The following is a 22,237-nucleotide window of genomic DNA, read 5'->3' on the forward strand; positions in this document are numbered from 1 at the left end:
TATAGTGGGCATGTAGTAAATATTGAATATTTATTGAGCAAAGTTATATTATTCAACATATTAAATGATGATTACTATTAAATAGTAGTAAAGTGAAGCAGTGGCTACATTGTATATAATTTTCATCCTGTTTTTTTCACTGAAATAAAAATACAATTTTTTTGATTATAAAAATACTAAATATTCATTTAAAAATTCAGAACAAATGTGTATGTATAAAAATCACTTAAAACTTATGGAATAACCAAAAGTACTCCATATTTGGTGTGTGTATTTCTGAGGTTGTCCTGTGAGTATATCTATATTTGTGTGTTCATCTTTTTGAATTTAATATTGGCAATGCCTATTATAATGTTATAAGCGCTCTGTAAGGTAATTCTTTATGGTTGATTAATATTTTAAAGTTCATATATCTTAGTTTATTTAATTATTTCCTTATGTTGCACATTTAAGTGGTTCTCATTTTGTGTGAAATTTTATGAAAATAATATTAAATCTAAAATAATTTCTTAGTCAAGATCTTCATTCCTGGAGATAAAAGTAATCATGTAGGTAATTATAATAGGTAACATCTATTGAACATTTACTATGTGCCAATGTTTTAAACACTTAAATGCATTATTTAATCTTAACAAGAAGCAAATCAGGTACCATTGTTATACCCTTTGCAGCTGAGGAAATTGAGGTAGGGATAGATAGATTAGGTCAGTTGCCCCCTGCACTCAGTAATTGGTAGAGCTAGATGTGGATGCAGGCCGTTTGACTCCAGAGCCTATGCTCTTAATCACTGTGCTTTGCCTTTTAACCTGGAGTATCAGATGGTGAAAGCTGCAGTGTCAAAACATTATTAAATTTTAACCTAAAAAAGAGAGAGGGTTTAAAGAATGTGACCAGAATTGCACTCAGGAAGGGAGGATCCTGTATGACCAACCTGTGCTAGGGCAGAGGAGGCTCAGATCTTGAGATGAACTTACAGTAAAATGATGTAGGTTTCTTCTTCCTCTGCAGTTCCCGGACCGGCCTCCAGTAGCTTTAGTGAGACCAATCTCCAGTTCGTTTTCCTTAGGAGATAGGGGCTGCTTAGTGTAAGAAAAATCACTGACACTTTTATCCTATGCATGCCCCTTTTCCTTTCTCAATGATGGAAAAAACAAAGCAATGCAATCCTTTCCTATCTTCCTTTTTCATTCATACCCTCATTCATTCATTCCGGAGGTAAAAAAGAACTTAAACCAAGTTTGCTTTTAGGGCTCTCTTACTAGAAGGGATGGTTCTTTTTAGTTTGATAGAGCAAGCCTAATAGAATCTGCATAATGATTTTTTGTTTTTTGTTTTTGTCATCCCTGAATGGGAAGGCAGGCAACCACCCTTTGTGGTTTGTAAGGGAGTGTATGTATTGATGTTCTGGTATTGCCCACTTCATTGTGCAGGAGCTTAATTTGAAGAGAATTTGTTACTACAGGCATTGCCATAATAATCAGAAAGGTACTGTGGAAATCAGCAATGAATGTATTACTGACATTGAACATAAATAATATCAGCAACTGAATGACGATTTTTGCAGTCATCTCCTTTTACCTTTTTTTTTTTTCCTGTAATATCCTTCAACATTCCTTATGAGTCTTAAGATTTGTATTGTATACCTAGCTCTGGCCTTTTAGAAGCCACATGGTGTTGAATAAATCCCTTAACTTCTTTGAGCCTCATTTTCTTCATCTGTGACATAGATATAAAACCAGTTGTCCTTTATACTTCTCTAGGTTCTTGATATCAAATGCAGTGATGTATGCAAAATTGCTTTGTGGATTGCAAAGCACTAATATGGATGGAAAAAGATGATTTTTATTTTTTGTTTTATTTATATTCTGCTTTTGAGTGGGAATTGCCCTTTTTCAACTTCTTGTTTTCTTTCCGATTCTTCTGCAGTGCTGAGAAATGACCAATAAAAGTGGACTGTGTGGTCAGGGACAGTGATGGGAGTTAGGATCAGCCTTATATCACTAACTATTTTTGTTTTCCTCCGTACTACTTCTGGATATACTTATATGGCAAAATTCTTTTCCTTTGAAAAACATTTAACAAATTAAATGTGTATATATATATAAAAATGTATTTTGTCATTATGAAAAGGATATGTCTTTAGGTAAAAATAATACAAACCTTATGTTGCATGGATAATGCAGATAGTTCCAGTTATCTGGTCAGTGGGCAAAAAGCAAGCACTTAAGGTCTTCAGCTCCAATCTTTTGTTCCATTTCCTATTGCTGGAATTTTCTATTCATTTCTTCTTGTTGGATAATTAAACTGGATGATGGTAGAGATGGTAAACCGGCATTTATTCATCCTTGCCCTGCTCAGCCTTGGGAGTGGGTGAATTCTAGCTGGTGGATTGACTGCTTTTATTTGTTTGCCATGTTATGGTTTAGGTTTTTCGGAGCATCTGCATCAGTAATTGAAGTTGCTACAGTATTGATGGTGAGGTGACTGCTGATCTTGAGTCTCATCGACTTGATTTTCCTTATCCTCTTCATTGCAGTTCTTTCTAGGTTGTCTTTGGCAAGAAAGGTCCCTGTGGACATCTCTTTTTGGTAATGATGCCAAGCAGGCACATGAAGGTCCAAGACAGAGAAGAGGGCAAAAGAAGACAGCAAAAAAAGGGGCCTTAACCTCGATCCTAGGACTTTATAGGCTCCCTCTTTCCCATGATTCTTCCCTTAGGGTGGACTTTCCGCATGCCCAGTGCCCTCCTTACCCTTTGGAATTGAGCACACGCAGTGTGTTTAGGGAGTGATATGCATGCCCATGTGAGGTTTCCTTTCCTGTTTTGGAGTGCGCCCCTGGAAGATCATACTTCACCATTTTTGTCTCTTATCACACTTGCATGCCCAGGAAGTGGCTTCTTCCTGGGGGTGCCAAATTATCATTTTTAGAGAGACAATGCGATAGTTGTCAAACTATCACCTGACATTTCTGGTGGGTGGCGGGGAGAGCCCTCTCCTGCCCTGCTCATGCCTATCTACTTGTAACAATGACAAATGTGTTGTGTTTTTAAGCCAGGTTTTTCTCAATATACCTTAAAGGTTTTAAAATTGTTTTATACCTAGTCAAGTTGAGATTTTTAAGAACTTCATTTTTAATTTGTAATAAGAGCTTATCACTTTTTTTCAAAGAAATCAGCAAACTGAGGCCACTTGTTAATAAAGGTCCTTAGAAATATGTATGTATTTCAGGGGTTTTTTTGTTTCAAAGTTAGAATTAAATATATTTGCATCTGGCTTTCATTTTTAAAATTTTCTGCAATTTAGTAAAGTTCTTGCTTCTACCTCAGGATATACTTTATACAATGTTGTCTTTGCCAGGACTGCCAAAAATTATCTTTTTAAACATTAACTTTGCTTAATGTTTTCCCCCTATAAAATGCTAATGTTATTATATAGTTTAGAAGTAGGTTAAAAGGCTTATAGAGGCCAGTTGTGGTGGTTCACACCTGTAATCCCAGCACTTTGGAAGGCTGAGACTGGAGGATCCCTCGAGACTAGCCTGGGCAACATAGGGAGACCATGTCTCTGCAGAATTTTAAGAAAATTAGTTGGGCATGGTGGTGCACACCTGTGGTCAAAGCTACTGGAGAGGCTGAGGTGAGAGGATCACTTGGGCCTGAGGTCGAACCTGCAGTGAGCTGTGATCACACCACTGCACTCCAGCCTGGGCAACAGAGTAAGACTCTGTCTCTAAAAGAGAAAAAAAAGCTCATAGGTCTGTTAGAAATTTTAGGTTATTTTTCATTCAGTAGTTTCAGTATTATCCTCATATATGACATCTAACATGAATAAATCATAACAAATCATCTTTTGTAGATTTTCTAGTGCTGACGGAGAAGACAAGTAAAATATGTTTTTGTTTGTATTTGATTGATATTCAATTCCTTGTGGATCTTATCCGTCAGTACTGATTTCTCATCAGTTTTCAATATATGTAACTTTTATATATTTATTGTAAATTCAAACACTGATTTTAAGATATTCTTTAGTAAAATTATTATATGTGTTCTTTCAATATTTGAATGCCTGTTGTATGTCAGGTACTCTGTAATGTATAAAAGTTTATTCTGTGCTGTGTTGTTTATACTTACCCATAGGAGCCTAGAATTGCCAGATAGCACTAGTTTTTGTGCTGTTTATAATTCTGTTCTTTGTTTTTTTAAAAAACAGTTATATTAAAGCAATAGGTAGCAGGGTAAAACCACTTCAAAAAATGGGGAAATTTTATTTTTATTTTGATTTCATAATACTTAGTTGTTGATCAGGTTGAGTATGAGATTCACATCATATTTTGATGCAGTACTAAAGGAAAACACAGTCATCTTGGTTTTTGTAGGGATTTGTTTCCGGGAACCGGCGTGAATACCAAAATCCATGGATGGTGTAGTCTCCTATATAAAATGGTATAATATTTACATATAACCTATGCACATCCTCCCATGTCCTTTAAGTCATCTCTAGATTACATATAATACCTAATAACAATGTAAATGTTGTGTAAATAGTGGTTTACTGTATTGGATAGAGAATAATGGCAAGAACAAAAGTTTGTACGTGTTTAGTATAGACGCAACCACCCATTTTTTTTCCTCGAATATTTTCCATCTGTGGCTGGTTGAATCCAGGGATACGGAACCCCCAGATACAGAGGGCCGACTGTACTTGGATTTCTAGAGGTTACTTTTTGGTAAAGGGTGCCCTCTAGTGAGCCTGCTTTTTTTATTAAGATTTGTAGTTTATATCCTCACAGCACTTGTAAATTGGATGTAGAAATAGAAGACACCTTCAGTTCTCAAGGACCTTAGAAGATAAAATATACACTAAGTAGGGGGAGAGTAAGTTTGATGTGTTGTACATATTAATAAAAGATAATGTAATATAGACCTTATGTAAAAAAAAAAAAAAAACTGGGAAAATTCCTGGTAATGGGAAAGTTATCCAGTATAGCTATTTATGAAATTAGCATTAAGGAACTGTCTTGAGCTGAAATTTGAAGGGAGTTTAAAATTAGTATTGAAGCATGTAGAGGGGGAAGGGCATCCAGGGGGTAGAAAATAAGTTTAGGACAGCATCAAAAAGCATTAGTGCCAAAAAGGAAAAAAAAATGGAGAAAAAAGGAATTATCTTGGGAAAGATTTTAAATTTAATACTATTTATGCAAGTTTCCAAGTAATTTGTATTCTACATGAAAACCTTTTTTTTTTTTTTTTTTTTTCCCCAGGAATTCAGGAAAGACTTGGCTGGGCAGTTGTAGGTTGGGGTCTCTTATGTGGTTGTAGTCAAATGGATATTGGTTGCTGTCAGCTACCTGCTGGGACTGAAGTAATCTGAAGGCTCAACTGTACTAGACAGCCAAGATGGCTCACTCACATTGCTGGCAGTTGCTGTGGCTGTCATTTGGGAGTGGCTACATGTGGCCTCTCCAGCTTGTCATTTTTAGGATAGTCAGATTTCTTACATAGTGGATGGCTTTCTCCAGAGTAAGTGTCTAAAGGAGGCAGGTAGATATTGCATGGCCTTTTCTAGTCTTTGAAGTCACATAGTGTCACTTCTGTCATATTCCATTGGTGAAAGTAGTCACAGGCCTGCCCAGATTAAAGGAAGGGAGTGTATACCCTTCCTCTTATTATAAGATGTGCAAAGAATTTTGGACCTATGTCATAATACTACTTCATTTACTTTCTTGCCTCTCTGAAGAATAGGTTCAGTGTAGGTAAATTTTAATGATTTAAGGAATAATTGTGCTCTGTATTAAAGTTGCCTGTGTATATGCCTGTTTTCTGCACTTCATTTTCAGTTTCTATTGCTTATGCACTTACACAGTACTTAATATTGGTAGAAGGAATCTTTTCTTGACCTACCTATTATTTCCCTGGAGCGATTGTATTTCTTATTTGCTTCTGGATTGCAGAGTATCAGCAATATAGTTTGACCGTGTCCCCACTCAAATCTCTTCTTAAACTGTGGTTCCCATAATCCCCACTTGTCACGAGAGGGATCAAGTGGAGATATTGAATCATGGGGGTGGTTTCTCCCATCCTGTTCTCCTGATAGTAAGTTCTCATGAAATCTGATGGTTTTATAAGGGGCTTCCTCCTTTGCTTGGCTCTCATTCTTCTTCTCCAGGCTGCCATGTGAAGAAGAACATGTTGGCCTTTTCTTCTGCCATGATTGTAAGTTTACTGAGGCCTCCACAGACATGTGAAACTGTGAGTCCATTAAATCTCTATTTCTTTATCAATTCCCCAGTCTCGAGTATGTCTTTATTAGCAGCATGAGGACAGACTAACACAATCAGGGAATGTTATGGGAAGGTTGTTATTCATGTTTGCTATTTGATAAAATGGTTGAAAAAATGTTAGGAGTACTGGATATGATACTTTTATATTGATTTTTTTCTTAGTATTTCATATTGTTGACTACTGTAGTAAAAATATTTTTATTCCAAGATTGAGTGGCTACTTTGAGCAGATCTTTTGTGCATTTAAGATAGGGAGGTGGTGGCCAGGCGCAGTGGCTTATGCCTGTAATCCCAGTACTGTGGGAGGCCAAAGCGAGTGGATCATCTGAGGTCAGGAGTTCAAGACCACTCTGGTCAACATGGTGAAACCCCGTCTCTACTAAAAATACAAAAATTAGCCAGGCATTATGGCAGGTGCCTGTAAGCCCAACTATTTGGGAGGCTGAGGCAGGAGAATCACTTGAAACTGGGAGGCAGAGGTTGCAGTGAGCCAAGATTGCGCCACTGCACTCCAGCCTGGGCAACATGAGTGAGGCTCTGTCTCAAAAAAAAAAAAAAAAAAAAAAAAAAAAAAAAAAGAGATAGGGAAGTGGTGTCTTTACTATTTGTTGTTTAAAAGAAAATAATTCCACATCATGTGGCTTTATGAAAAAAGACCCCATCTCTCTAATGATAATTTATTTACTATCTTTAAATAATATTTTAGCCCTTTGTTTCTCACATGGTTGTTACTGAAATTTTGTGTTTCTTAAGTATATTTGGAGGCTACTGAAGAGAGTTGCAGTGTTTCAAGTCTCACTTCTGAGTCTAACTTCAGGGTTTCAAGTGGATTATAAATTGATATTGCAGAGGCTGCTCCACTGAAAGATTAGATCAGATTCTCAATTTATATCACAAAGAATACAAAGATTTACTGGAAACAACGTGGTCACTCAGGTAGGAACAAATAGGGTGTCTGATTGTAGCTTCTGCTACTTTCCAGGATCCATACGGGAGGCACAGAAAACTGCTGATAACTTTATCTGGGCAATGTAGGGCAATGTTCTCCATCTCAGAAAGCTTACTATTTGCTATATAACTGCCCTTTCATACTTGGGGCCTAGTTATGTCCTATTCTGAAAGAACTGTAACAATTCATGTGCTTCTGTTTAAAGTAATGTTTCCAAATCTTGGCTTTAAATCAATTGTGAACTAATTTGTTGCAGGAGAATTTGGTGAATTTACCACATTTACTGATACATCTAAATTCTATATTTTGAAATCATTTTGATATTGACAGCAAGTGATGTGTATTGGATAGGATGATTTTAATAGCTTTTGGTAATTTCTATTCTGTTTTTTGTGTGTGTGTGTTTGCTTTTAAAACTGTCTTTATAACAGCATTTTAAAGAATGTTTAGTTTGTCAAAAGCTGGTAATTATCACATGGTTAGTTGTCCTATATAAATATATTTAATATTCAGAAAAATATAGTTTATAGTTAGTAACCAAAATTTCAGTATTAGTCAATAAGATTAGTACCTAGAATCTGAAAAGAATTCAGTTTAAATGTGAAATTGCTAAAGAAGTATCATATGTACTCTTACTAATATGAAATACCAAAGTTTAATTACTAGTTATGAGAAATATAAAATTAAGATTGATATGCTAGAAATTAAGCTTGATATGCCATTTGAAGAACTGGTGAAATAATAGTAAAACTGCCTATACTGGAAGAATGAAGAATGCTCAGAAGAATGTGAAAGCAATTTTTTATTGATAGAAATACAAACTTAAGGCTAATGTATCATTTGAAAAACTGGCAGAAAATAGATTAGTGTTTGAAAAGGTATAAAATGACATTAAAAAGCATCCAAAGGAAGTCAGAAGTAACTGATAGTATTTTGTCAGGGGTAAAAGAGTTAAGTTTTGTTTTCTTTTTGTTTTGTTCTTTTCTTTTCTTTTCTTTTTTGAGATGAAGTCTTGCTCTGTTGCCCAGGCTGGAGTGCAGTGGTGGTGCGATCTTGGCTCACTGCAGCCTCTGCCTCCTGGGTTTAAGCGATTCTCTTGCCTCAGCCTCCTGAGTAGCTGGGACTACAGGTGTGTGCCACCACGACTGGCTAATTGTTTTGTATTTTTGGTGGAAACAGGGTTTCACCATGTTGGCCAGGCTGGTCTCAAACTCCTGACCTCAAGTGATTTACCTGCCTCGGCTTCCCAAAGTGCTGGGATTACAGGCTTGAGCCACTGTGCCTGGCCTAAAGTTTTGTTTTCTGATAAAGGTTTGTAGAAAGCTTTGACACCAAAAGGTGTCAGTTGACACTGTTTGTGTCAACGCCCAGGGATGCCTGAACAACATTTCTTCTAGTTTTCCGGTATTTGTAAGGCCATTTTCTTGCTAGTCTTTGTTTTTTCTTAAAAGCAGTTGATCGACATTAGTAAAATACATGAGAAAGTCAGCCAGTGACTAGCGTTTTAATGGCAATTGCTCTAGGTACTTTCTCACATTACACTCTATGCAGATGTAGCCCCTGACCATGCTCTTTTATGGTTATGCAACCAGTATATCTATTCTGTTAATGAACAAAGTATTCTGGGACAGAGAAAAGCCATTTTTATTTTGTCTAGAAAAGAAACTATACTACTCTAGTAAATATAAGTAATTTCGGGACATTTGAATTAGATACTTAGAGATTATATCAGATTTTCCTCGAAGTGTAGACATTATTTTAGTAAAAAACAGTAAATACATTTTATTTTCTTCACAGTTGTAATGGATTTATTCTTTTCAATGACGATTGCAGTGAATTAAAAAGATACCCAAAATAGTGTAAGGATATTATGTGATTTTTAACAAAAAAAGTATATAATATGTTGCCAGTGATGAGGTTTTTTTTTCACAGTGGTACATCATGAATGTTTGTTTTCATCAGAAAGGGAACTTTTCCTTAAAAAAAAAAATACTGTGGAATATGATTACTAAGTCATTTATTTACAGAATATAGCATCTTTCCAAAAAATTTTAAAGTGGCAGTAGTTTCTCAGTTAAGACATTTGATTTGATGATAAAAGCATTAATTTCCAGTGAACCAATTTTAACATTTTAATCTCTTATCTTTCTTTTTCTATTTATTTTACTACCACTAGGTGGAGCCCTAAACACACAATTCAAGAAAGTATCTCTGCAAGATACTTCATTTAAATTCCCTAAAGCCAATTTATGATCAGTTACAGTGAATTAACTCATGTTTAAACTTTGAAAACTTTTCGTTTTCAAGAGTTGATATAATGAAGATAGAAAATGTGTTTGGTACTTAAAATTTTTTTAGCTATACTTTTGAGACACATACAGTATTTTTATACATTCCTAGTTGCTAAAATTAAAATATGTAAGTAAAATCTTTAGTGTGGCATAAGCCATCTTTGTTCTCTGTTCACATGAAGGTTAAAGTCATCTCTTTTTTTTTTTTTTTTTTTGAGATGGAGTCTTTCTCTGTCGCCCAGGCTGGAGTGCAGTGGCGCAATCTTGGCTCATTGCAACCTCTGCTTCTTCCCAGGTTCAAATGATTCTCCTGCCTCAGCTTCCCAAGTAGCTGGGATACAGGTGTGCACCACCACACCTGGCTAATTTTTGTATTTTTAGTAGAGACAGGGTTTCACCATATTGGCCAGGCTGGTCTGGAACTCCTGACCTTGTGCTCCACCTGCCTCGGCCTCCCAAAGTGCCAGGATTACAGGGGTGAGCCACAGTGCTCAGCATCTCTTCTTTTAAAAATGATTTTGCATCTGTACTTCTGTCTTGAGTTGCATTACATTTTGCCAGAAGTAGACATTTTATTGTGTTAAGTTTTTGGAAGGGATGACTGAGCTAACCCCCACCCACTCTCTTTTTTTACTTTTAAACAAATTTTATTTTACTCATTTATTTATTTTACCTTTGCCCTGAATTCTCTTACATTGATGTGTCTTATCTATATACAGAGCACTAAGGTATACTCTTAGTGTATGTGGGAGAATGGAACATTTACTAATTTTCTAATGTTCGCTCTTGCTGGTTCTAGCATATAAATATGTGTGTGTTTGTCTGTTTATAGGAACTTGATTAGACTTACCAATAGAAATTATAAAATTTTGGGAGACAGTTTGAAAGACAAACATCATTTTCGTTAAAATTATTTATTGATTCAAAATTTAGAATGGTAATAAATCTAGCACATTCATATATGAATTAGGTAGATATAACTATAAACCAACCTAGGCTGAAAGAGTGAGTACTGCTAAACAGTATTTCCTTTCTTTTCCTACAAATCAATTTCAAAGAATAGTGATTATCATTTAAAGAAAAATGGCTTTTTCAGCCTCTTCAACTGAGGTCAAGTACAGGGCCGTTGGTTTTCTCTACTTCTTTTTGCTCCTCCTTATTTTGTTGCATTTGTAATTTAAAACTGCCTATTAGCTATGCCTCAGTTATCATCTGCCTTTTCTGTCTATTGGTTGATTTCACCTGATGGGTGCAACAGTGCACATCAGGGATTCCCTATTGAGTCATTCTCAATTGTTGATCTTCAAAGGTGATCTGGTTGGTTGCTATGCTGGTAACTTCCGTCTGCATTCCATGCCACTTATCACCATTTCTGACTGGAGAGTCTATGTAACATAATAGTTCAGAGCACTGACTTTGGAGTCAGGTACACCTGGGGTTAAGTCTTGACTCTGTTACTATATGAATTCACACTCAATGCCTTAATCTTCCCAAACTACATTTGTAAATTGTGATGCTAACAGAATCCACGTAAAGCTGCAATGATTACCATAATTAAGTCAGAAGTATGTCTGGAATAGCAAATGGTTATCTAGGGTCAGGAGAGAGTTGGGACAGCCTGAGACTTAGTAATTGGTAGATCAAGACCTACTCTTCTCATTCACAGTACTAATTATTTAATTTTTTTATTGGAACTTATGGTTCTGTTTTTAACAGTGAATACTTAATGAGATAATGCATGTAAAGCACTTAATACATAATAAGTACTTGGTTGGTTGTTGTTATTTTTGTCATTACCATCATTAAGCCAGAAGCAGCAGACATGACTCCTGTCTGGCCAGTTAAGTCACTGTGGGGAATTGCTGACCTGAAGAGCACATCTTTTCTTCATTTTCTTCTCCCTCCACCATCTTTCTAAATTATCAGGCTGTCCCTACTCTCTCCTGGCCCTTGATAACCATCTAGGGTTAACCCTAGATGATTATCAAGAGAAAAGGTTCATAATTTCTGCTATGCATACTGTGTGTCAAGAAATTCTTGGTATAAGAGTAGCTTTTGTTTTTTTCCTCATTCCAGTGTTGATACGTATCCACCTTTTCTCCTTTCTTGCTTCTCTCCATTCAGTCACCTATTTATTATTGGCCTTATTAGCAAATTTCTAGACTATTTTAAATATTACTTTTTATCAACTTAAGTAGAGGATTAAGTCAACTACATATAGTGATTAATTTCTTTTTTTTTTTGGAGACGGAGTTTTGTTCTTATCGCCCAAGCTGGAGTGCAGTGGTGTGATCTAGGCTCGCTGCAACCTCTGCCTCCCGGGTTCAAGCAGTTCTCTCCTGCCTCAGCCCTCCGAGTAGCTAGAATTACAGGCGCCTGCCACCACACACAGATAATTTTCGCATTTTTGGTAGAGACAGGGTTTCACCATGTTGGCTAGGCTGGTCTCAAACTCCTGACTTCAGGTAATCTCCCTGCCTCAGCCTCCCAAAGTGCTGCGATTACAGGCGTGAGCCACCACATCCAGCCGATTAATTCCATTTTGAGTGCTTGCTTGCTGGCTTTTAGATTTGTTCTGCATTTATTAAAATGACATAGATCTAGGAACTTTTTAGGCTTTTTCTAGGGCCAGCATTCTATCATTTGATGAATTTTTGATTCTGGCACTTGCCTGATCCTTCAGTACATTCTTTAAATGCAATTTATTCCTGTGGTTTGGAACTTTTACTCACCTCGATGACTTTATTTCTGTGTACTCTGCTCATTGATACGGATTGTGGGTGACAAGTGGTGGTATCAGCTATGAGTACAGCTTGGTGCATGTCTGGAATAGCAAATGGTTATCTAGGGTCAGGAGAGAGTTGGGACAGCCTGAGACTTCGTAACAGATCAAGACCTACTCTTCCCATTCACAGTACTAATTCCTTAATAATGTTTTTTATTTCTTTCATTGAAACTTGTGGTTCTATTTTTTAACAGCAGAAGGCATGGAATGTTTTCCCCTCTCAGGCTTTGGTTTTCTATTAATGGAGGGTGGGTATTGCATATATTCCAATATTGTTTTTCTCCATTATAACATCAACAGAAAAAGAGGAGTTCACCTCTGATGCTATAATAGATGCACTGGCAGTATCCTGAATTACTATAAAACAGGAGGAGTTTTGTTTTTAAAACTTTGAAGAATATATTGGAAAAACATACCAAAGGATTTACTTTGAGAACTTTCTAAACTGAAATAGACTTCTGAGAAAGAACTATTGTTCTCTTCTTCCTGTTTATTTATATGTTGTTACTCTTTTTTTAAAGGGATAACAGTATTTCTTTTATACCCACAAAGGTAGTCAGATCCTCCCTTGAAGGGACTCTGTATTCGGGTAGTCCTGAAATAACTCTTGCTAGATTTTTGCTCCAATGTGATAATTGTAATAGAAACAATTCTTTTGGTATATTATATTTATTATTTGGTATTTTAAGAGCCAGATAAATGTCCAACTTTTAATAAAATGTTAAAAAACATAGAAATGTGTCTGTATATTAAATAAATAAAATACTTCTCATAATTATGAAATAAAAATTTATTTATAAAACAGCAAAATTCTTGCACAAGAATTTTCCTTAAAAATAATGTTATTTAGTTAGTAGTTCTTGTTATACATGTTAATTGTGGGAAAAGTACGAAGTTACTTCCCAGCTAGGCTATGTTGAGCGAATCATTTTTCATTTATCATTTATCATTTCTACACCTGTTTATTCATTTGTGAAAAAGAGGCAGTGATATTTTCTCTGATGTGTATAAGAAATAAACGAAACACTAAATGTAAAAAATGCAGAAGGACATATAAAAATGTTAGGTGTTAGTGGTAGTTAGATCCTTTGGTGTGATAATTGAGTGTTGGTCATATTTATTTGATGTTTGTCTCTAGTACTCAATTGTTCAGCCACTGGTTCACTTGTTTAACAAGGATTTGGTTGTCTCTTATGTGCATACTATACTAGTCGTTAGTATATGTTGAGCACTTACCATGTGTCAGTTATTGTTTAAGAATTTTTCATGTTTACTAATTTAATCCTCCTAACACTCTAATGTAGATACTATTTTTTTAAAGACTTCTTTTCTTTAGAGCAGGTTTAGGTTTCCAGCAAGATTGGGAGGAAGTACAGAGATTTCCCATATATTCCCTATCCTACTCATCCAAAGCCCCCCAGGTGTCAATATCCCTCATCACAGTAGTAGATTTTTTAAAAAATGATGAACCTACATTGACACATCATTATCATTCAAGGTATAGTCTAGATTCGTTTCCTTGCATGTGGATATCTGGTGGTTTTATCACTATTTGTTGAAGACTATCTTTTCTCTATTGTATTACCTTTGCTCCTTTGTCAAAATTCAGTTGACTGTGTTTATGTGGGTCTATTTCTGAGCTGTCTGTTCTGTTCCATTGAGCTGTTTGTCTATTGTTTTGCCAATACCATGCAATCTTGATGACTATAACTTTATAGGAAATCTTGGGTCGTGTTGTCAGTATTCCAATTCTTTTCTTTTCTTTTCTTTTCTTTTCTTTTCTTTTCTTTTCTTTCTCTTTCTCTTTCTCTTTCTCTTTCTCTTTCTCTTTCTCTTTTGAGTAGGGCTTGCTCTGTCACCCAGGTTGGAGTGCGATGGCACAATCATGGCTCATTGCAGTCTCAAACTCCTGGGCTCAAGCAATTTTCCCATCTCAGCCTCCTGAGTAGCTGGGACTACAGGCATATGCCACCATGCATGGCTGAATTTTGTTCTTTTTCAATATTGTGTTGGCTATTTTGAATCTTTTGCCTTTCTATATAAACCCACGGATCAGTTTATCGATGTCTGCAAAATAACTTGCTGGGATTTTGATTGGGATTGCCTTGAATCTATAGATCAAATTGGGAAGAACTGATATCTTAATGATACTGTCTTCTTCTTCATAAACATGGAATAGTTCTTCATTTATTTAGTTCCTTGATTTTTTTTTTAAATCAAAGGTTTGTAGTTTTCCTCCTATAGATCTTATGTATTTTTTAGATTTATATCTAAGTATTTCATTTTGGAGGATGCTAATGTAAATGGTATTGTGTGTTTAACTTCAAATTCCACTTGTTCTTTGCTGTATGTGCTATTTTTATCCCTATTTTATGGTTGTGAAAACTGATACTTAGAGGATTCAGGTGGCTTACCTGAAGTTAAACTGCTAGTAAGTGCCTTTTCTAATTCCATCCATTCATCTATTAGTTCATCCGTTTATTAATGAATTATTTGTTGAGCTTCTGTTATATGATAGACACTATTCTAGGGCTCGGGATACAGCAGGGAACAAAACAAAAACTCTGTGTTCTCATGCAGCTTACATTTCAGTAGGGGAAGACAGATAATACTTAAAAGTGTGAAACAAAGAATATATTCTATAGTGGAAATAATGATATAGTGATAAACTCCTTTATTTTAGAAGATTAAAAAATAAAGCAGGGAAAGGGATAGTGTGTGTGCGTGTGTATATCTGTCTGTCTGACTGTCTGTCTATCTGTCTCTCTATCTAGTTTATCTAGGTAGCATAGATGGGAATATGCCTGTGTATTAAGGAAGCCACGAGGAGGCCAATGTTGCTGCTGTGGAATAAGTAAAATGGAAAGTAAGTAACAGGAAGAAAGATCAGTGAGGTAACAAGAGGCAAAATTATGTAGGGTCTTACAGGCTGTTGTAAGATAAATTGGATTTTGAGCAGAAGAGAGACATGGGATCTGCCTTAGGTTTTAATGTGATAATTCCCATTACCTGTCATCTGGCCACTATGTTGAGAACAGACTGAAAGGGAACAAGGATAGAATCAGGGAGACCAGTTAGGAAGCAGTTGACAGTAATCTAGGCAAGATGTGTTATTGGCTTAGTCCAGGGTGATACCAATGGGGAGGTAGTTTGCTGGAAAAAGAGAATAATCAGGGATGAGTCCAAGGTTTTTTGTCTGAGCAACTAGAAAAGTGGGGTTTACTGAGATGAGGAACACTATGGGAAGGGCAGGTTTTGTGGAAGGAGATCAGGAATTCATTTTCGGACATATTTGAGATGCTTATCAGACATCTAATTGGAAAGATATATGAGTTTGAGGAGAGGTCAGGGCAGAGATAAAAATTTGGCAGGTGTCAGTGTGCTTATGGAATTTAAAGCTACAAGTCAAGATGACATGGAGAGAGATAGAAAAGAGAATATGTCCAAGATCAGAGCCTAGTTCTAACTCAGCTCTTACAGAACCTAAATTCTTTTTTAAAAATTAAAAAAAAAAATAGAACTTATATTTGACCTACATTAGAATGTAGGCATAGATGCTAAGAGCCTAAATTCTTTTTTTTTTCTTTTTTAGATGGAGTCTCACTCTGTCACCCAGGCTGGAGTGCGGTGGCATGATCTCTGCTCACTGCAGCCTCTGCCTCCCGGGTTCAAGTGATCCTCCAGCCTCAGCCTCCCGAGTAGCTGAGATTACTGGCACCTGCCACCACACCAGTTAATTTTTGTATTTTTAGTAGAGACAGTGTTTCACCGTGTTGGCCAGGCTGGTCTCAAAAACTCCTGACCTCAAGTGATCTGCCCGCATCGGCTCCCAAAATGCTGGGATTACAGGTGTGAGCCACTGGCTGCCAAGAGCCTAAATTCTTAATAATTGGTGTCCTGTATTAGAGAGTGTACTCATTAAAAACCTAAGACAGAGGCTGCCCCTCAAGAAGTTTATGGCGTATTTGGGGAAACAAAATATAAACACAGAACTTGTAAATTATAATATGAAGTAATATATGATTACATGTCAGAATAACTGTGAGGGGTTGTAAGTTTACCTGTCCTGCAGAAGAAAAGATTACTTGGCATGGGAATTATTGGCAAAGGCCTGCTGGAAGAAATGGGACTTGAAATGAACCTCAGACAATGGGCAACAGATGTGGGGGTGAGGTTTGGAAAGTTCCCAAGACCACTGTCGGATTCAAAAATTTGCTAGAGGGACTCACAAAATTCAGCAAAGTTGTTATACTCATAGTTACTGTTTGTTACAGCAAAACAACAACAACAAAAACTTTCAAAAAACTACACAGATTAAAATCAACAACAGAAAAGGCACATAGGACAGGGACTAGGAGAGTTCCACGAGTGAACTTTCAGTTGTCCTTTCTCAGTGGAATTGTGGGGACAACACTTACCGCTCCTAGCAGTGATGTGTGGTAACACGCATGGAATATCGTCAATCAGGGAAGCTCATCCAAGCTTTGGTATCCAGGATTTTTACTGGGGTTTGGTCATATAGCCATGACTGACTACCCATGTAGACTTGGCTGTCTGCCCACATTGCTGACCTCCTTCCCCTCCACAGCTAAAACCGTGTGGCCTCAGGCCTCACCATCAGTCACACTGTTAGCATCTGCTATTTGGCAGTCGGGGGCTTTCATGTAAACGAAGAAGACACTTAGGCAGGGCATGCCAAAGGCTTTCCTCCCAGGAATCAGTGGCAAGGGTAGTCCTTTACTGCATGGTGAATAGAGGGGTGCGCTCTCTGTGGAGACAGCATGAGCTGAGAGACAATAGGAATGAATATGCCATGTTTAGAAAACATTGTGGTGACTGCAATATGGGCTCGCACCTGAGAATGTGAACCCTGGAGTCGGACTGTCAGGAGTCATATCCCAGCTATTGCTTGCTGGTTGTGGAATTTATGGCAGTTCAGTAATCTGTAAGTCTTCTGTAAAGCAAGGGTAATGACAATACCTACTTTATAGCCTTGTTGTGGGGATTAAAGAGTTAACATATAAAGCATTTAGAACATGAGCATTTACTTTACATAGTAAATGCTGTAAAAATCATGAGTTTGTTCATTCATTCTTTAATCATTCATTCACTCAGTGATTCTTTTTTTTTAATGTTAGTATGTTAAAAACTTACATTAGGTCCACATCTCCTGAGCCTCATACCTTTATTTTCAGACACCTCATGTTATATCTAGAGCTTGTGTGGCTCTTTTAATATCATGTTCAAGAAGAAATAAAATACTTTCACACAAATGATTTCTACTAAAGATAATATTATCATCAGTTTATTTGTTCAGGGATTTAATTTTAAGATATCAGCTCTTGCAAAGATCAGGCTTACTAAAGAATACATTTTGGTTAATTTTAGCTTTCTTATATACATTCAGGTCTGTGTATGATGACCAACCAAATGCACACAAGAAGTTTATGGAAAAGTTAGATGCTTGTATCCGTAATCATGACAAGGAAATTGAAAAGATGTGTAATTTTCATCATCAGGGTTTTGTAGATGCTATTACAGAACTCCTTAAAGTAAGGACTGATGCAGAAAAACTGAAGGTAAGAAATATGTTAAAATTGTTTACCTTTGTTCTCATTAAATTACTCAAGTCTTATAGTACATATGTACAAGTCATTATTAAGTGTGTTACTTTCAAGAAGTGAATTTGTGTATGTATTTGGGAATGCTCTGTATGCTCTATTAACACAGTTGTCATGCTAATGACAGGAGTAATCTCTTTTTCTGAAGCAAGTAATGCACTGACTTAACAGGATTTCTTTCCATGCAGGGAAGTGAACTCAAAACATGCATACAATGAAAGGCCCTATTTGCAGTTTTTGAATTTCTAAAATGACAATTAGTACAATATTTATAAAATGTTACCCTCTAAAATTCCTTTAAAAACTTACCATAAATAGTTGTTTATCATAGTGCTGATTGCCTCAGCATTATTTAATAATGTTAAAACTTTTTGAAAAGTTTAACAGCAGTGTGTATTTTCTTAAAGAAAGTTGGTCTACACTTTCTGCCATACAGCTAAAGCATTATTTATTAAAAGAGACCTGGATTTGTTCAGTCAGGATAAAAAATATTTAATTATAAGAATTGTCCTATTTATCTTTCTTTACGTTTAGAGCACTAAGCAGACAAAATGACCCTGGTTCACCAAAGGTTATGATTAGAAAACCATTGTATAAAGGATATTCAGATAACAAGAGACTAACTACAGCATCAATGAGGTCACTGAGCATCTTTGTTCAGAAATTAATGAGATTTTTAATAAACCAGAATGTGCTTCCTTACTATGATGACCTAATGAGTCACTTAATATGTGGGAAAATTTGAGGTTGAGCTTTGCCTGCACCTGCAGCATTAAAATGTTGCTGTGGATTGAAATTTCTGTGTTTGATGTTAATCAACCACCCAGTGTTTGCATTCAGCAAAGTATGAATGTTTAATTACCATAAAATGCAATCACCATTTCCTACAGACAATGAATGGCACATAGACCTCATTGAAGTTATCAAAAGGGGACCAGTGGTCAATTGGGTCAGTGATTTGAATTGTTTGACAGACTTAGAGAAGCAAGTAAAGTTCAAAAATCCTGAGTAAATTTGAGAAGTTTGCCACAGAATCTGTTAAAAAGAACTGTCATAAGTAATTGAAGTTAACAAAAGCCCTTTTCAATCAAAAGTTCAAGTTCAAGCTGTAGAGTTAATTTGAATTTGCATTTCTTTGTTCTAAGTTTCTCATGAAGCATGATCTGATTACAAGGGTGAGCAGTTACATCAGGGCAGTTTTATGCATATTTGTCTAACTAAGGTGAAATTAAATTTTTAAGGTGCAAGTTACTGATACCAACCGAAGGTTTCAAGATGCTGGAAAAGAGGTGAGAAAATGATACTTTTCTGTGTATTCAGTATGTAGTTATTCTTTAACTGTTTGTTTAAAGATATGAACATTCCTTCTTTTCTAAGGTGATAGTCCACACGGAAGATATCATTCGATGTAGAATTCAGCAGAGAAATATTACAACTGTAGTAGAAAAGTTGCAGTTATGCCTTCCAGGTGAGTTAAACTTGTCTATAATAAAATGTTTGGCTTGGTAAAATTATAATTTAATAATAGCAAATAGTGATTTTTTAGTATGGGAATTACAGATTATTTGGTGATTGCCTCCCGACATAGACCATGCTTTATCTTTCAGGTTCTTTTTATTCCGTGAATTTTCATGCTTTTGTCATGTTAGAAAGCTCCTGTTTGATTATATGTCACATCAGTTTCCTAGAACAGCAATTTCTACATTTCCATTTCCTGTCTGCCTCTTTTGCCCTTTGTCCCCCATAACCCTTTTTTGTTTTTCCTTGGAATACTTTCCCATGGGGAGAGTCTTTTGGTTACCTTTACCTGATTTGCCTGATTTTTTACCTCTAGTTTTCCATTGTTTTTTTGTTTGTCACTTAACAGGTTGTTTTTGCTTTGCTCACAATCTCATTGTGCTGATGAGGTAAGAAAAACATCAGAAGTGCCAGATCGTCACCATTCTTGCCTTTCCTCCTGTTATTTTGGAAATGCTGTTTCTGGTCTCTTTGTTGGGGCTAAATATTACTTGGGCATCAGATAAATTCTGAGGAAACTAACCAGTATTTTCTTTACCTGGATTTAATATACTTTAAGTTGGATGCATTCTATTCAAACAAAAGGTAGCAAGTATATGACTTTTAAAAATTTCTTTTAATTTTTACTTTTTTTAGAGATAGGGTCCCACTCTGTTGTCCAAGCTAGAGTGCAGTGGCTTGATCATAACTCAGTGCAGCCTTGAACTCCTTGGCTCAAGCAATCCCCTTGCCCCAGCCTAGTGCTGGGATTACAGGCATGAGCCACCACACCCAGCCATTTTTTTTTTTTTTTTAATATACTAAGCTAAATCCATCCTTTGTCCCATTTTGAAACTTATTATTGTTTTTTTTAGGAAGGAGCCTAAACCTCCATATTCAGCAGAATAGAATGAGATATTTTATATTTTATTTATATATATATATATTTTTTTGGGTGGAGTCTCACTCTGTCTCCCAGGCTGGAGTGCAGTGGTACGATCTCTGCTCACTGCATCCTCCACCTTCTGGGCTCAAATCATTCTCCTGCCTCAGCCTCCCGAGTAGCTGGGATTATAGGCGCCCACCACCATGCCCACCTACTTTTTGTATTTTCAGTAGAGATGGGGTTTCACCATTTTGGCCAGGCTGGTTTCGAACTCCTGACCTCAAATGGTCCACCTGCCTCTGCCTCCCAAAGTGCTGGGATTACAGGCATGAGCCACTGTGCCTGGCTATATGCTATTTTTATAATGTAAATTTAGCTTAGACTACAAATTAAATTGTTAAAACCGTTAGCAGATTTTATTGGCTAAAAAAATTATTATTATTATTATTATTATTAATTTATTTATTTAATTTTTTGAGACAGAGTCTCACTCTGTTGGTCAGGCTGAAGTGCAGTGGCTTAATCTTGGTTCACTGCAACCTCAGCCTCCCAAGTAGCTGGGATTACAAGCATGTGCCACCACACCTGGCTAATTTCTGTATTTTTAGTAGAGACGGGGTTTCACCATGTTGGCCAGGCTGGTCTCAAGCTCCTGGCCTCAAGTGCTCCATCCACCCCAGCTTCCTAAAGTGCTGGGATTGCAGGCGTGAGCGACTGCCCCTGGCCTGTTTTCTGACTTGTGAGAATAGCTTTTCTTTTTTTTAGAATCAGTGAAATTCTACTCTGCTTAATCTCTGATGGACCAGACATATTTACGTAAAAACTTTGAGTAAATAAAATGTTGGCTTATTATGTTAAGTTTCAGGGTTGAGAAACCTATTTCCTTACAGTCATGTTTAACAATACCTCTTTGCTACCATCAGGTGCATTGTAATAGCTATGAAGGTGTCCTCTAAGTTTGAATGTTTTGTCCCTGTGTGATAATAAACCTTAAAAATTGGTTATTGATGGAATGAGCAAGAGCCAAATTCAGCTTATTCACGTACTGGGCTTTTTAAAATAGAGAAATAAAGGGAAGTAGAGGTCAGGTGTTTGTTACTGCTACTGTCTTTGTTTTTAAGGCTAGACAGCAACTCTTAGTTCATGTAGATATTGTGTTCCTAATGGCCACGTCCAGAACTACCTACTTTCCTCTATTTATCTTTCTGTCCTACTATCCACTTATAAACCTGTGTGTGTGTGTGCGCGCGCGCATGTCAGGCATCATGGTAGGTATTGGAACTATAAAGTTGGAAATAACACAATCTCGGCTTTTGAAGGATCCTATAATCTGTGAAAGGAAGATAAATCTCGGGACCCCAAAATCACTAAGCCAAGAAAAAAGTCAAGCTGGGAACTGTATCAGACAAACTTGCCTCCCATTTTTCTCCTGAATAAGATAGCTGCAAAGATAAGAAGCTACATACTCCCTCACAATTTGCCCACTGAAAATTCCTTGTGGACAAAGGACAGACAGAACTCACAGTCATCCTTCTGAGGCTCACCTGAGACAAATGCATATCTGATTGCTTCCTCTGCGCTTTTATTTGTGTAAAAATGCAGATTCACTGGGCCAGACTAAATTGGATATTCAGTGGAAGGCTGATCAAGGACTCAAAAAAATGCAGCCTTTTGTCTCTTACCTACTTCTAACCTGGAAGCCCCCACTTCTGAGTTGTCCCGCCTTACCAGACTGAACCAATGTATATCTTACACATATTGATTGATGTCTCATGTCTCCCTAAAGTATATAAAAGCAAACTGTACCCCTGGCCACCTTGGGCACATGTTTTCAGGACTTTCTGAGACTGTGTCATGGGCATGCCCTTAATCTTGGCAAAATAACGTTCTAAATTGACTGAGACCTGTCTCAGATACTTGGAGTTC

The 22,237-nt window shown here is 36.6% G+C and overlaps 1 protein-coding gene across 9 annotated transcripts in view; it reads left to right on the plus strand.

Moving 5' to 3' along the window:
• The window catches only part of EXOC6 (exocyst complex component 6), a 304,230-nt gene that overhangs the window by 120,914 nt on the left and 161,079 nt on the right, over positions 1-22,237 (plus strand). For 7 of the 9 annotated variants that reach the window (XM_073019177.1, XM_073019178.1, XM_007963577.3 and 4 more), the window contains 3 exons: positions 17,715-17,886; positions 19,170-19,217; positions 19,306-19,396. In XM_073019177.1, coding sequence (XP_072875278.1) covers positions 17,715-17,886; positions 19,170-19,217; positions 19,306-19,396 — 311 coding nt within the window. Of the gene's footprint in view, positions 1-15,081; positions 15,174-17,714; positions 17,887-19,169; positions 19,218-19,305; positions 19,397-22,237 lie in introns of all 9 variants that reach the window. The other 2 variants (XM_007963581.3, XM_073019179.1) reach the window with 2 other exon arrangements.

Source organism: Chlorocebus sabaeus, chromosome 9, assembly GCF_047675955.1.
Source record: "Chlorocebus sabaeus isolate Y175 chromosome 9, mChlSab1.0.hap1, whole genome shotgun sequence".
NCBI classification, from domain to species: domain Eukaryota; kingdom Metazoa; phylum Chordata; class Mammalia; order Primates; family Cercopithecidae; genus Chlorocebus; species Chlorocebus sabaeus.